Raw genomic sequence first — 15,826 nt, 5'->3', positions numbered from 1 at the left:
ATGTGAGTAGCCGCAGTTAGATAAATAATCTGTAACCTGATTACTGTTACGATAAATATGCATAATTTTGTAAGAACTGCTTCAACCACTGTCGAATAGACACTAATAGGTAACGTATGTCATGAGACCTACTTCCCTCTTGAATCATTTGTATCGCTACCAATACATCTATCTCAATCCAAACTTTAGTAATATTAAATTGTTGACATAAGATTAGACCATTATGAAATATCAATAATTTCACTTTTAAGGAACTATTAGCTCCAAGGATTTCAAAAAACCCAAAAATAAGCGTATATGTATTATCTCTTAATACACCTTCTCCAACGGTATTATGAGAGTTATTTCTTAAACTATCATCAACATTCAATTTGAACTTATTTGTCAATGGTTTATGCCAATAAATTATTTTTGGAATTGCAGAATGTTCATGTTAGAACTTGAATCCCAACGTATTAACTAATATCATCCTCCGATTGCCATCTCTCCAAAAGCTGACACTAAAATAACTAGAATAAAAGTTTCATAATCTTTCATATTATTCTATTAGGATACATACCAAGACTTTTGTGTTTTTTCTCATTACGTTCCACTCACAGAAACCAATAGATAAATAATAGTAGTAAAACCCAAATGTGACCTTATTTAACATAATCCCCTGAATAGACCCATGCTCAGATAATCTGAATAATATTTTGAAAATGAATAATGTAAATTTAAAAGAATTTTGTAAAATAATTTCAAACCTATTAAGCCACTAGATTATCCCAAAGCACATGCATGAGAGATTCTTCTGAATTACAGCAAATGCATTTAGAAACTAATTGAATATTTTTATTTTTCATCCTTAGCTCCACCAGTATCCAATTTCGATATCTTCTTACTATTCATATTATTTAACTATTTATATATTTAATCATTGTATGAATCCTATATATATTATTTAACTATTTATATTTTATGCATTATAGTTTTATATTTAATATTTTAAATTTAAATAAAAATAAAATAAAAATATTATATGTTGACCGTATTATTTTTTTTAAATTTGATTAAAGTATGAGTAAATTAAAAACAATTGATAAATTCTTTACAAAAAAAAGATGCAAATCGTCTAAATAATTCTTTTAGTCTTAAGCCACTAAACCTCAATGTTTCAATTCATGAATAAGAGTAATATGAATCAAAACGTCCATAGCACAATGTTAAAGAAATTGATGTTTTTCATATAGAACCTAATCATGCATACAAGTAATGATATGTAAATTTCCTATCAATTAAAGAGATGAAATTCATCGTACTTATCTCAAATGTGAACCATGTCAACCTATTTTTAAGAAGTATCTTTTATCAAATGAGGATCATCATCCTTGTTTTCAAGTTTTCTTTTCTTTTTTTTTTTACAGGTTATATAAATTTGTTGTTTATTATAAATATTTTGATTATTAGTTAAGTTCAATGTATTAGTTTTAAAAATTTTTAACCTTTATTTTTTTTTATTTTTTTATTTTCAATAAAAGTTGGTTAGCTCCATCTCTTATTTTTACCTTTCACATCATTGTCAATAAGTATTAAATAATAAATTATATTTTAATTAATAGTAATTAATTAAATATTAATAAAAAATTTCATTTAACTCGAAATAAAAATAAATAAATTTAATTGAATGTAATAGAAAAACAAAAATTTATTTAAAATTTTTTAAATATTTAAAAAAAATCAAATATCAAAAAAATTTAATGATTTATAATCATGAGCAAAAGTACCATATTTATATATATTTTTAAAAAAATCATGCCAAGTTGTAAACGTAGATGCCGGACATCCTACATCTGTCACAGTGATAGCAACTTCCATATGGGAACAAAATACTTTTGAAGAATTTGCATCAGATGGTATATGAAGATATGAGATCTCAGATGGGTGTCACCACCTCAGACGTAATGACAATGGCATCACAAATTCTTTCTCGTCTGCCTCTGCACTGCTCTGCACTGCACTGCACCCTAATTCTACCTTCAGAATCGGAATATAAAATATCAAATAAAATCCTTCAGGGTGATATGGCACGTGTTTGAAAATCATACCCAAATTGACAGTTGGATCACAGACTATGCCCATTGCCCATCTCTTCTTATTTCTTGTATTGTGATCAACATACATGACTTTTACACCATATCAAGTTTACCTATATGACAGTTTGGGGATGAAGAGTGTTAAACCAACATCATATTGGTCCAAACTTATGCAATATTCTTCCCTAAACTTCAACAACAAACACTATCCAAAGTCATTTTTGAACAATTCACATGATGTTACTATGCTATGGTAGTATTTTATTAGCTTATTTGTCTTCTGTTATTTTATGTTTACTGAATACCTTCTGTCTTCTTCCCTGTTTTTTTCTTTTGTAGAACATGTGAAAGCCGGTTCCCTAGTTTTTTCACTACAGTTTCTAGTGCTTGTTAATTTCCAACTTTTGGTTTGCGAAAGGAAAGCACAACGCCCATTTTGCCATTTTCATTTTACATAACATTGAAGAAGAGAGTGCAAACATCTGAAGGGCATTTCAGTCTTTGCGTAATGAGGAAATGACCAGGTTTTGGGAAGTCTCCACCATTTCAGCTTCTCGATATATGCCTGTGGACTGTAATGTGAACAAACAAAAACAAAAGGAAAGTTGAAAAGTTGAAAGTTGTATGAAGCAAAGAAAGAAAGCAAAGAGAAAAGGGGAAGCAAAGAAAGAGAAAAGGAAAAATTTTATGCTTTTGGGGTTTGTTTGTTGCACACCAGGTTGGTTCCATATAAAGCTTAAAAGCTTAAACCCCACTTTTCTTCTTATTCAATCTCATTATTTCCATTAGATCTTTTCCCTGCATTCTGCAAGTTAACATCTTTATGGGTATCTATGGATGTTAAAAATATATATGTAAAAGAGAAGATCATTTATTTCTTGATTTTCTTTTTCTTTTTAGATAAATCAGTCATCTTTTTGTCTTTGTCTATTTTATTTGTGTGGTCATATATTCTGAAGTTGTTATATTTTTAAGTGCTTTGCTGGGAATGCCCACTGTCCGCAAGTATTGATTCTCTTTTATGTCTTTGCATTGCAAATTTGCAAACTGAAAGACTTTCTTTTAATTCATTTTCTTTCGTCTGTTTGTGGATTCTTTTGCTCATAAAGAGCTGAGGCTTTTATTTGTCCCTTTCATTATCTCTCTCTCAACCTTTCTTGGGTGCCTTTCACTTTCTGATGTAGTTTTTTACAAAGGCTTTCAGACAGTGTGTAACCGGTGTAAGCCAGAGTCGTAGCTGATTTAGTTTGATGGGTTGTTTTCCATTTCCACCCTTGCCTATGCTTATAAATATAGATGGTCACTTCTAGTTCATTTTCATTGCAGGAACTTAGTCTACACCATTGCTACAAGCATTCTGCATAGTGTAGTTCCGCCGCTGGAAAAATCAGAAAAAAATAGCTACAATTAGTAACTCTACTATGAGCTCTGGTCAGTCTTTATTATTATTTTTCTTATGAAGTAATTATTGATATTTTTTTTAGCATTCTGAGTATTTCAGTTCTTACCTTTTTAGTTGCAATTTTTTCAGGTAGTGGAACTGCTAGAACTTTTGAGTTTGGGAGGACCCATGTGGTCAGGCCTAAAGGGAACCACCAGGCTACAATAGTTTGGCTGCATGGTCTTGGTGACAAGGGCTCAAGGTATAAATGCTAGACTTTACTGATGTTTGTCCTTGCTAGCATTAGCATTTCTTTGATCATGGTTTTAAGATCAAACTATTAGCTGATGGTTTTTTATCAAGTGGGAAACTACCTACTTGATTGTGGGAATCAGCAGTTTTAATGGATACATGCCATAATTTTCTTGCTTATTCTAATCCCTTTTTTTTCCATTCCACGACAAGCGTGGATTGACAATTTGCACCATTAAGAGTTTGAGCCATCAATTATCTACTAGATTGCGGTGTTTACTCCATATCTATTCCTATTTCATCTGTGTCACATGGTGAAATTTAGGTCCTTCCCTTGATCCTAGGCATATGCCTTGTGCAAGAATAATTAACTTGTTTTCTTCCTGGAAAGCAAAAGAAAAGGAGACACAAAATGTCAACATTTTGTCCTGTTCCAGAGGAGAAGTATTTTGTTTAATAACTTGCGCTCTATGCCCCTCTCAGAAGATTCCCATAATGATTGATTTGATGGGAGAGATCATATAGCTCTAAACTTTAATAAAACAGGGCTAGTTGGTTATATGCATTTCCTCTAAGGATTCTAAGCTACATGGGACAACCTCAAATCTGAAAACTGTATATGCCAGGACTTAGAATAGGGGACCACTTCTGGACTACCTTGATTGTCCTTCCAATTTTGCAGACCAAGTTCTATTATTATTTAAAGATATACTAATATTAATGACTAAGTAATCAGCTTTTGTTTTCCTAAAATTAGTAAGAGCAAATCATACTAAGATGTTTCTGTTGTTTTCTAGCATGAATTGCACCGTTATTTCTAAATGTTAATGGGAGATTCTTAAAACATATCATAATGCTGGCAACTTCTCTGAACTTGGGTTCTGGTATGTTGTTTCAGAATGTTAAAAGAGTTTTAAAAATTTTTTAGGGTATCTAATGGTGACTAAGATGGATTTCTCCCTTTTTTGTTTTTGTTCTGCAGCTGGTCTCAGCTCTTGGAAACCCTACCCCTTCCAAATGTAAGGAAATAATTTTTTCAAATTGCTTAGTGGCTTGTATATATGCAAATGCAACATGCTTAGTGATTCCCCTAATTTCTGATTGGGTAGAAAGTTTCATTTACAGACAACTTATCATATGTTTCTGTTGAAATTTAATGTTGCAGATTAAGTGGATTTGTCCAACTGCTCCTACCAGGCCAGTAGCAATATTTGGTGGACATCCTTGTACTGCATGTAAGATTTTATTTCTCAGAACAGCTATTTTCTTTAGTTCTTTTTCTAAAATCAAGCTGACAGGTGCATCCTCAAGGTTATATTTGACAATTTGCTGTGCCCTACGTCCAAATGAATTTCAAGTATTTTCTAAAATTACTGCTATGCTGAAAAGGAATAAACTAAGCTTCTGTAATGTGTTTCAGGGTCTGATGTGGGAGACCTTTCCGGAGATGGTGCTGATGATTTGGAGGGTTTAGATGCTTCAGCAGCACATGTTGCCAATCTGTTGTCAACAGAGCCCGCTAATAGTATGTTTTTTATTCTTAGCGACCTTCTGAAATCTTAAACCTTTAGTCATAATTTAACTGCTCTGTGGACATGTAAACAATTCAAATGTCAGGAGGGTTAATATTCTTGACCAAGTATATCATCAGAACAGATAGTTCTGATGGTTTATCTAATTTTCTTGACTATATTCATTGAAAAAAACAACCCTGTTTACTTACTTCTGTGGTTGCTATGATGCATCCACCTCAAAGTTAACATTTTTCAAGAAGTATTTGAATCCATTTATGTGACCTCTTATCTGCACTTTGTTTCTGTTTTTGTGTGTGTGTGTGTGTGGGGGGGGGGGGGGGGGTGGGTGTGAGTTGGTGGTTGTGCTCTCTCTTACAATAGATATGGAGACTTAAAAGGAATTTTATGATTATTGTGCAGTTAAACTTGGAATTGGTGGCTTTAGTATGGGTGCTGCAACTGCTCTCTACTCTGCCACCTGCCACATATTAGGGAAATATGGAAATGGAAACCCGTATCCAGTTAACTTAAGTGCAGTTGTTGGTCTAAGTGGTTGGCTTCCCTGTTCAAGGTTTGAACTGCACAGATACAGCACATAGAAACTCATTTACACTTATTTACGTAAATGCTACTACTTTCGTACTTTGTTTATATGTACTTCATTCAGCTCTATAGCTATTATTTTTAGGACCTTGAGGAACCAGATGGAAGGATCAATCCAGGCAGTGAGGCGTGCAGCATCCTTGCCCATTCTGCTGTGTCATGGCTTAGGTACTTTTACTCTTTTGGACAATTTTGATAGAAATCTTCAGTACAAGAAATGACGTATCTTACTCTATTTAAGTCATGTAGAGGGGTCTTAGGCAAGATGCCAAGTCCGAGTAATGTCATCACATGGTAATTTCAAAGTCAACCATTTATAGGTATCAAGAGATCTTGAGTTTTTGATAGAACGCTTCAGTCTTCTGTTATGATGAGGTCAGACACTTACATGTCTTGCACTATTTAAGTCATGCAGAGAAGTCTAGGAAATAAGTGTATGTGCACGTGCATACGTATACGCATGCACATACAAACAAAGAGGGAGCCATAACTATCTAATAGCTTGCCAATTCTGAGAAGCATAGAAAACTTATCATTAAATTGGGATGTTGAACCACAGTACCGTACAAGCATATAATTTAATGTGCACTGTAACATAGTCTTTGTTGGAATCTCATGTATGGTAATACTAATTATCTTATTAATTATTTTACTGCTCTTACTTTTCAACGTTCTTACTTAGCTTCAACTATAGAAGTTTCAAACTTTGGCTCTGTGCATACTTTACACTCAATTATGTAGTTCATTTTTCATGTCTCAACACTTCGGCTAATAGAAATGCATCTTTCACCTATAAGTCTATTTCTTCATCAATGATATAGAAGTTTACTTTAGCATTAAAATCTTGATATGATGCTGGTTGCTTTATCAGACTGCATCATCTAGTAAAATAGTGGTTTACTGCTTATCTTTTATGTTCATTGTCACCTAATAAGTAATAAACTAGTTTAATAAAATATATTGATGTTAGTGGATGTGAAATCATTTTGCTTTCAAATTAATGTGCTCGAAATTGTATGTTAGCACACTTGAGAAAAGAAAGGCAGTTGTTAGGTTTAAAATCTCATTATTCTCATCTTTCCTTTTCTTGTTCTCTGATAAATTTATTTAAATTAAAAATCCTAAAGTTTTAAGATATGCAGGTACGTCAAATAAGATTCTAAGTCAATATTGGCAAGAGGTTAACTTGCACCTACTATGCCCTAGACTTTTAACTGCCTTGATGCCTAGCCCTGTCATGGGGCCATAAAAGAATTTGCTTCTTCTGGATATAGTTGAGTCTTTTTCTTTTTTTGCTGCAGGTGATGATGTGGTTGCATACAAACATGGAGAGAAATCAGCACAGGCCTTAACTTCAGTTGGTTTCCGGAATCTCATGTTTAGAACCTATAATGGGTATTTAATTGGCTCCACTTCATCAAGAACCACACAGACACGCATACACACACAACACACTCAGAAACTACTCGTGTTCTAGAGTTCAATTAAAAATGCTTAATATGCCATGCAGGCTCGGTCACTATACAATCCCAGAAGAAACTGATGAAGTCTGCAATTGGCTAACTGCAATGTTGGGTCTTCAGGGGACACAATCGTGATATCAAATAAGTTGGTCTGGCAATGTGGAGATAGAGAAGAAGGAATTTAATCAGACTTACGTGTAAGGATTAGAAAGAGGTACTCTTGATAGATGCTTGGTGTGGGGTATATGGTATAGCTGCATTTTTCAACTTAACATGCCCTATCTATCTTGCTTTCCTAAATAAACTTTCTCGCCATGAGTTGGCGGTGGAAAATTTTGTTCATTGGGTTAGAGTGGATGGGAGTCGCACTGCCATTCTCTCAATCTAGGAAATTTTGGTTTGGTTGAATTATGTACCTCAATTATAAGGCTGTCCTGCGTTTTATGTATTTTAAGTACATAATAAAAGCCGGAATTGGATGGATTCATTTCTTTCATACTTGAATACTGTTGTGTGGTCATATGCCATATGTCATGTAGACTCATTTATTATCAAAGGCAAACTTGGCTCAAGTAATGGATCTAACTAACTATGCTTAAACTTTGGCTTTTTCTTGTTTGGGGAAGTATAGGAATTTGAGGTTGTCTCTAGCTTTCATTGACCTGTATACAATTCATGTACCAACTTCGTAAAGCGCTTAGGCTATATTGTATTTACACTTGCAGAATAGCCATGTACAAGAAATAGCCTACACAATCATTAACCCAAGTCCACCAGGGAAAGGTCTTCCCCAGCCAATGGTGTTTAAATCATGGATGTAGTCCTCTGTTCTTCAGTCTTCAAGTTGGGAGAAAATTGCATGTAATAATTTTGGCTAGATAGAAGTTCCATTGCTTTCATCATTGGCGCAAAATAACATTAGTACATTCCCCTTCATGGGTTCGGATTCAAAGGCAAATTATATATGCTTGAATTAATGACAATTATGTTGCAAGTCAGTAATCTTCCAGTGGCAAAAATCACAATGATGATAGAATGGTGCACTCTTACATAAAGGTTTTACACAAGGACAACAATGGCTTACTCAACATTACCTTCAATTATCTCATTAAAAAAGAAAGAAAAGCGGACATTAGTTTTGATAAAATAATTTTTTTTATTTTTTGCTGGGTTGGACGGCAACAACTTTGGGCTTTGGCGAGTCCTTCCTCTAATCATGAGGAATGAAACATAATTGGCTTGCACTAGAACCATCCAAATGAACGAAAAGAGTGACAAGTAACTAAGAGAAACAGAGGAAGGAAGACTAGGGATCATAAGGCCATCATTCCAGGAATTTATTCGATGCTCTAAAAATGTGGCAGCTCTTGTACCTGTATGCCAAAAAGAATTATGATGGTAACAATCATGCATATAAAATGGCAAAACGCTACTTGAAAAGTTCCAAAGACTATGCCAAACCTTAAAAGGTATGAAACTTTAACAGCACGGTGCTCAATGCTCTCTAAAGCTCAAGTACAACAATCCAACATGAAAGTAACCTAATGCAGTAGGCTGCACAATGTAGCAAAACCTAGCATAAGTGAGTGATTTGGCTAAAAACTGCACATAATAAAGGGTCGGTGAAATGCAACAACTTACTCCAAAATGCAGGTTTGAAAATCAATCATTGCTACTATTTTCTTGAAAACTGCTTCTGTTCTGATTACTGCTGCCTTTTAAATCAATGCAGGGAGTGAGAGGAGGGAAAGATGGCACAGCTTTTAGTATGAACTTACGGCCACTTCTTAATGGCCCTGAAGAGCTTGACCCAAGCTGTAGCAAATTGTGAGGAGGTGAAACTCGCTTGCCATTTGGAGAACTTGTTTTCACAGACTTATTGGGTGTAGATGTGTCCTTCAATATCTCAGGTGTATCATCCTCCAAAATGTCAGAAAGTCCATCAGAGTCAAGCCCCTGAAGATTCTTTGTCCCATCTAAAGAAGACATGGGCGTAATAGGCGAACTACGCCAACGGAGGGAGCCCCCTGAAGAGAGACAACCACTTTTAGGGCCCAATGGGAATCGTGAAAGACTTGTCAATTCCCTCGCTTTGGATGATGTTGAACCTATAATAATTGAGGGATGATTTGGAAGTGGAGTATGATGGCACTCATCGCCAAGGACATCTGCATTGTTGTAATTGATTCCCTCACAGTAAGAACCAACATCCAAATTTTCTTTGCTTGTTTCCAGAAGCATGTCATTGCTATCAGAAGTTCTTGGAGATCTTGGAGATTTTGCTAAGATGGTAAGATCAGACTCAGGTGATGGAAGGCATCTCCTGGAAAGAAGTCTGGATTTGGGTGCATTCTTTCCATGGCTGAAGAGAAAAGCAAGTAATCAGCAAATAAAGAAGTTGTATTGATATATATAGTTTTTCTTGAATGATACTAGGACATCACAATCATAAATCTTACTCTGAGCATTGGAATGAAGGTGTCAGAGGTGTAAGATAATGCGGATCGCACAAGTCAGGATTTAAGAAATCTTTCTTAGCTGCCACTGTGCTTTCTGATATCTCCCCACCACCTCTATTCACTATCTCTTCAGTCACACAATAATCTGTAAACACAGCAATAAAAATAACATTGATACTCAATTCTTACCCACCAAAAGATACTAATTATCAGCCCAAAATAGACCCTTAAAAGATGTTGGAAGGAGAGAGCATATTTCTCAACTTTCTAGTTTTGGAGATGAAGACTAGAATGTGTTGAGAGACAACATTCTTAATGATATTTCTTGCAAAACTCACCTTCTTTCTTGCCAAAGACATTTTTACACCCCTCACATCGACATCCAATGGAGCAACCAACATTAGCCTTTTCAATATAAAGAAGATTCATAAGACCAGCAACAATATACTAAAAGAGATGACATGGAAAGTGTGACAGATGATTCAGGCAGCAATAAATACCAGACCTGATAGCATTCACAATATTTTTTCAGACACATTGACCTTTTGCAATTGCACCCTCTTTTGTGTCTTGCTGAGGATGGTGTCTTCCAGTTTCCATCTTCCTATGGAAGAAAAATATGATTATAAAATTACTAAATTAAAACAAAAACCAAGGCAAAAGGTGTGTTTCTGTTTTTGGGCTGGGGAGCTGTTTAATACCCTGCTAGTTACTGGAAACTCGGTGACTGGCTGTACAATCTTGGGAGCAAATGCTAGAGGATTACGCGATTCAATTTGTTGGCGTGTCTCAAGAACTGTATCTTCATACTCAGGTCTGTTGAAGCAACCTTGGCAGGAACAAGGATCAGCACAATAGATTCCGGCAGCAAAACAATCACAATAGCTGCAAAGGAACAAAGGAGGAAAAAATAAGTACATATTGCACTAATACAGATATATATATATATATATGGACTTCAACCATGAAAAAACAGAAGTCACTTACAGTTTCAAGCATTTGGTCTTCTTGCAATTGCAACGCTTGCAACCCTCACCATCAGTGCTGTTTGATGATTTCTTCCTAAAGAAACATAAACTATTAATGGTCCTGATCATAGAGACAAACTTAGAACTAACAAATCTGCAAGAAGAATCACAAAACTTGCCGTTTCTTTTTGGGGCTATGTTGGTTAAACATCTCATTACCATCTCCATGCTCTGAGCTAATCTCCATCTTTCTGTGTAGAGTCGTGTGACACTCAATCGATTCCATGGTGCAGAGTGATTCAGAAGCAGCAGAACCTGGAATCATACAAGCCTTTGCTTCAAGTGTTCCATCCTGAGGAGCGGCCAATACTTTCTCAAATGCATCTGAGCAACTCTCCATGTTTTCCGTTGACTGACAGCTCATAAGAGATGCTGATTTTATCCCCTGTATACCCATAGAATCCACTGCCAATTTCATGCTTGAAGTTCCACCTCGACCCATTGGTATAGCATTAACAATGCTGTTTAGGTGTAAGCCAATACCTGATGGCTTGGAAACAGTTAAGGAAGACTTTTCACCATAGTGCTGGGGAATCATGTTTATTGCTAAATGGGACAAGTTAACTAGCTGCCTCTGTCTTGATATAACACTTAAATCCACATGAGATGAAGCCAAACCCTCTGTTTCTGAAGTTGTAGCAACTGATCTTGAAGTGATCATACCATTTGCTAGACTTGAACTGCTGCAATTTGCTGTAGCTTCTGGTTGAGCTTCTCCAAATTGAAGGCAACGCCTACTCATGCCACGTTGGTGTTCACTAGCCTACATTGACTGTGTAATTATTCTATTGCAAAAGGAAAATCCTAGCAGCATTTAATAACCCAAAAAAAAATAAAAAATAAAGAGCACCATGCAATCCACTAGTCTAATTTTGATTTCCCTACATCACACCTACTTCAAATCCTTTTATACCTCAAGATCATTTGTCATGCTATCAACTGTAACATCTGCAACTCCTTCAAAATTTTCAGCAAAATCTTCATATGCCTGAACCCTTTGCAAAGATCCAGGCAGGAGTTGAAGGAAACCATCACATCTATCCTCATAGTCCTCTACTACTTTCTGCCATAAAAAAAACAAAGACTAAGACATGCATACCTTATCTCCTAATATACATGGTGCTATTCCAAACTTGATACAGGAAGACAGAAATCAAACATTACCTGAGCATCCAAGTTTTTGCATTCTTTTTCCTGAGAAGAAAGATCAAATACATCAGACTCAAATTCGGGGCACTCATCAGATTTCACTTGACCAGCATGTTGCTCATCTTCAATCTTCACTGGCTTGACATGAGAGGTTAACTTTCTTTCAAGGCCTTCTTCACTCTGCGCTGACAACAATTGAGCTGCATCAACTTCCCTCCCCACATCATTTTTGTCAGTAAATTTTAAATTCTTTGTTTCTAGTAAACCATTTACTGATGATTGAAACGCATCATTTGATTCTTTGCAATTTAAATTCATGGAATATTCAGAGTTTGCACAGTCTGCTTCCACAGGATCAGCCAAGTATTCATCAACACAGCCAGAGGAACTACTCGGTTGGATCGATACAGAGTCCTTGGTATCATCCTCCTTCTTAATATCAGTGATCAAGCCCTGCTGCAATTCAGAAACAGATCTTTCCAACCTACCAGGACCATCTATATTTTTCTTATCTCCTTCACCATTTTGAGATACTTCCGCACTGGATGACTGTGGCCTGGGCAAAGGTTTCATGCAATCAGAGTTAATGAAAGAAGCCATTCAAGCAGGAGGCAATAAAGCCAAAATCCAAGGGATGACAAACCTTCTAAGTGTATTTATACGTGGCGATGTAAATACAAGAGGGGGAGAATTAAGTCCCAGGAACCCTTGTGCTACATGTGGCACCTTGTCATGCTTTATAGGAGATAGACTGCTAATGTAATTGGAAAAAGGGGATTCCTGAAATCAAAGTGAACAATGATGTATAAGAATTCTAGAAACAATGATAATGGAAATGACATCCAATTGTAAAGGCTATGCAGTTAGCTAGGTAAGAAATGGGAGGAAGATGGAATGTAAGGTGACAGTTGCAAAGTAATGGACTTAACCAATATCAAGTGTGACATTGTTATTCATGTCATAGCATAAAGCGCATAATAATTGCCTTCAAACCATTCTCCTCTCTCAGTAACCAAAGTGAGCATACAATTAAACAATTAATGGATCAAACTAAATGAAACACAATTATCATCACATTGTGTAAAATCTAGAACTGCAATTAGTTAAACAACCAAGCAGCATTTACTCATCAAAGAAACTTTTGTTTTCCAAGACACCTCCAATGACAAAATAGCATCAGTAAAAGATAAATTCAAATCTACTTTAAATCCAAGCCATCATCCAATTAAAGAACAATCACATCCTTGTACAAAGTTTAGTGTTTACCCCTTCATTGAAATGAACCTCCCGATTCCTCAAGTAAAAAAGAAAAAAGACCAATACCCAGATAATTAAACCCATCAAATTAGTGGAATTCTAGTCAAACACACTTCAAATTACAACTCTCCCAATATAATTAAAATGTCACTTAACCGCACAGTTTATGCTCACTAACACCTATAAACCTCAAAACCTCCCAAAACACAAATCTAAAACCGAAACTAAAAAAAAAAAAAATCACCAGCAGCAAATTTACAAAAATACCATCTAAAATCAAAACAACAAAAAAAGTTTTTTTTTAAAAAAAAAACTTAGAAAGAGATCTGAAAATACAAGAAATGGTAAGAACACTATAAAGTAACAGCATAAGTAATATCAATTAAGGAAAAAAAACCTATACAAAAGTAAAAAGGAAAAAAAAAATTACTTGAACTGGGGAAGAAGAAGAAATAGAGGCTGCAGCAGAAGAAGAGGAAATTGGGGCTTTAGAAGGTTCAGGAGAATCCATGCTTTGAAACCCTAACCCTAATCAGTCTCTGCATTTCTCTCTGTTTTTTTTTTTTTTTTCCCTTTAACCTCTTGAATTTTGATGTTGAAATTTTGTCAACATTTTTTTCGTTTTTAGTTTCCTTTTTATTTTAATTTCTTTTAGGGGAAAGAGTAAATAGAGACGTAGGCTGAGAGGACAAGGGCGGGCATTCAAAATCCGAGCGGGAACATCCTCCAGCCTTTCTATTGGATCATTTTCTGGGCCCTCATTTATTCCTGTACTGGGTCGGGCCAATAATCAATTCTCCAGCTTCTTTCTTTTATCATTATTTTTTATTTGGCTTTTCTTATAATAATTTTATTGTTTACTTTTGTTTGTTTTGAGATTTACTTTACTTACTTTATTTTTTAAAAAACAAAAGTAAAATTATAGTAATTGATTAAAATTGAATAAATAACTTAAATAGAACAATTGTAATGCAAATTTTATATTGAAGTAAAATCATATATTTTGTTCATATTAAAACTATAATTTTTAATTATTTAAAAATATTATTTGCTCCGACACTAGTACCTTTTGAATTAGATAAGAACATTAAACACATTTGAATTAGAAACTACAAATAACCAAATGAAGAGAGCAAGAAACACACTTGATTTGTAACAATTAAGAAGAAAAAACTATATAGAAAAAAAATTGAATAAAACAATACATTCATAGTCACAAAAATAATTACTGCAGGCTACAGTTTCCTATATCATAAAGCTCTAAAAGCAAATAAATAAAGGTTTTTTAGTTTTTACATCTAACGCACTCATAATGTTAAGAATTAATAAGAAATAAAATCAAATTTTTGTTTCCTACATATATGAGGCGTTGTAGATTTTTTGCATTTTAATAGGATGTAATTACTTTACAGTATTTAATTTGCTTAAAATATATTGTAAAGTCATTCTATTACAATGTGATTACAATAGGCCAAAGGAATGTCATTCCCTTTGTAGAGGGAAAGTCAATTTTTTTTTCCCAAATCATTTTACCCACAGCCAACCTTTTCTTTTATTTTCTCTTCTTTTTCTTTCCGCTATAGTAGGAACCTTAACCGTTCACTCTAATTTATTTGGTTTCATTTTAATCTGAGTTCTCAATGAGATTTAATGGGAATCCTTAATGGGAATCCTTGATCCTTCATTATAAATTATTTCCCTTATTTTCTTTTATTTTCCAACTCTTAATTCTCTAGTCTAAATCCTTCATTACAGATTATTTTCCCTATTTCCTTCTATTTTCCAACCCCCAATTTTTCAACTATAAATCCTTCATCATTGTGCTTGTTGAGCCAATTTTTTTTTTTTTGTGTATTTCTGGTTTTTTTTTTGGTTGATGAGTAAGTTTGAGATATCTAATGCAACAAGGGAATTTTGATTCTTATGTGTAGATTGGTTGGTTACCTTTTGAGTAAAGATTTTTGAAAGTTATACTAAATTAAGGTATAACAAAAAAAAAAACTCTCCATGCAATGAACTCAGAGTGAATGATTATTTTCTCTCCTTCTTTAATTTAAAGCTTAATTTTTTGTGTTATTTTCCTTTTTTGCCCTGTTTTTGTTGTCTCTTGGTTGTGCTATGTTTTCTTCTTTTTTTAAGGTGCTATCTTGTTTCTGGGTTCTCTCTTCTTTGTTGTGGCTGTGTTTTGCTGCCCCTTGTATGTGGCTGGAGGTTCATCCCTTTAGTAACAAAATGGGGCCATTCTAAAAGAAATATTCAAAGTTTATTTTTTCAAAAAAAAAAGGCAACTTCAAAAGAGCATAGTTAGTGAAATGGAGAACCCATTAAAACAATGCCAACCATTAGGCATTGAGTAACTTCATCCTTACATGATAAATTTCAAACAAATTCTTGCCCTCCAAATTATATTTTTTTTTATTTTTTTGGAAGAATGATTTCAAGCCATCAAAATCCATAATGTTTTTTTTTTAAATATGCCAATTTTTATTTTTATAAGGATAATTTTATAAATTTATATTATATTCCTAATAAAGTACTTTCAAAGCAAATATTACAATATAATTTTATCAACAATCACATTCTTATAATCATTACTTTTCCATGTTATAACAAACGCTATAAAGTTATATTCTCAATAATCACAT

At 34.2% G+C, this 15,826-nt stretch overlaps 2 protein-coding genes across 4 annotated transcripts; one reads left to right on the top strand and one right to left on the bottom strand.

The window, feature by feature from the left end:
- Positions 1–2,175: 2,175 nt before the first annotated feature.
- On the top strand, positions 2,176–7,857 carry LOC110410642 (uncharacterized). 3 transcript variants are annotated; one of them, XM_021420450.2, is made up of 11 exons: positions 2,176–2,328; positions 2,415–2,793; positions 3,402–3,506; positions 3,607–3,718; positions 4,691–4,727; positions 4,874–4,943; positions 5,129–5,233; positions 5,643–5,793; positions 5,911–5,993; positions 7,127–7,220; positions 7,336–7,855. In XM_021420450.2, exons 3-11 carry the CDS (start codon positions 3,497–3,499, stop codon positions 7,421–7,423), a joined length of 750 nt encoding a protein of 249 aa, XP_021276125.1. In that variant the 5' UTR covers positions 2,176–2,328; positions 2,415–2,793; positions 3,402–3,496; the 3' UTR covers positions 7,424–7,855. The 3 variants fall into 3 exon arrangements, with proteins under 3 accessions (XP_021276125.1, XP_089638731.1, XP_089638732.1); XM_089782605.1 differs by having other exon boundaries at positions 2,198–2,793; XM_089782606.1 differs by lacking the exons at positions 2,176–2,328; positions 2,415–2,793 and having other exon boundaries at positions 3,479–3,506; positions 7,336–7,857.
- Positions 7,858–8,239: 382 nt separating this feature from the next.
- On the bottom strand, positions 8,240–13,856 carry LOC110411627 (uncharacterized). Its single transcript, XM_089782669.1, has 13 exons — positions 13,612–13,856; positions 12,568–12,704; positions 11,940–12,480; positions 11,689–11,838; positions 10,891–11,538; positions 10,735–10,805; positions 10,449–10,632; positions 10,253–10,351; positions 10,086–10,152; positions 9,748–9,892; positions 8,930–9,650; positions 8,750–8,842; positions 8,240–8,661 (listed from the first exon to the last, which is right to left on the bottom strand). Exons 1-11 carry the CDS (start codon positions 13,690–13,692, stop codon positions 8,951–8,953), a joined length of 2,823 nt encoding a protein of 940 aa, XP_089638795.1. The 5' UTR covers positions 13,693–13,856; the 3' UTR covers positions 8,240–8,661; positions 8,750–8,842; positions 8,930–8,950.
- Between the last annotated feature and the right edge of the window lie 1,970 nt (positions 13,857–15,826).

This window comes from Theobroma umbraticum, unplaced genomic scaffold, assembly GCF_002168275.2.
Source record: "Theobroma umbraticum cultivar Fairchild unplaced genomic scaffold, ASM216827v3 scaffold_56.0, whole genome shotgun sequence".
Lineage (NCBI taxonomy): Eukaryota > Viridiplantae > Streptophyta > Magnoliopsida > Malvales > Malvaceae > Theobroma > Theobroma umbraticum.
This window is presented reverse-complemented; position numbering and strand designations above follow the sequence as displayed.

What these genes read in the sequence shown, in the direction of transcription:
- LOC110410642 (XM_089782606.1), top strand. An exon ending in AAACCCTACCCCTTCCAAAT is followed by an intron (nt 4,728 to 4,873) that starts GTAAGGAAATAA and finishes TTAATGTTGCAG; the next exon opens with ATTAAGTGGATTTGTCCAAC. An exon ending in GGTTGGCTTCCCTGTTCAAG is followed by an intron (nt 5,794 to 5,910) that starts GTTTGAACTGCA and finishes TATTATTTTTAG; the next exon opens with GACCTTGAGGAACCAGATGG.
- LOC110411627 (XM_089782669.1), bottom strand. Translation starts at nt 13,692, where the DNA reads ATGGATTCTCCTGAACCTTCTAAAGCCCCAATTTCCTCTTCTTCTGCT. An exon ending in GCATGACAAATGATCTTGAG is followed by an intron (nt 11,539 to 11,688) that starts GTATAAAAGGAT and finishes CAGTCAATGTAG; the next exon opens with GCTAGTGAACACCAACGTGG. An exon ending in AGTTTCCAGTAACTAGCAGG is followed by an intron (nt 10,352 to 10,448) that starts GTATTAAACAGC and finishes TTTCTTCCATAG; the next exon opens with GAAGATGGAAACTGGAAGAC.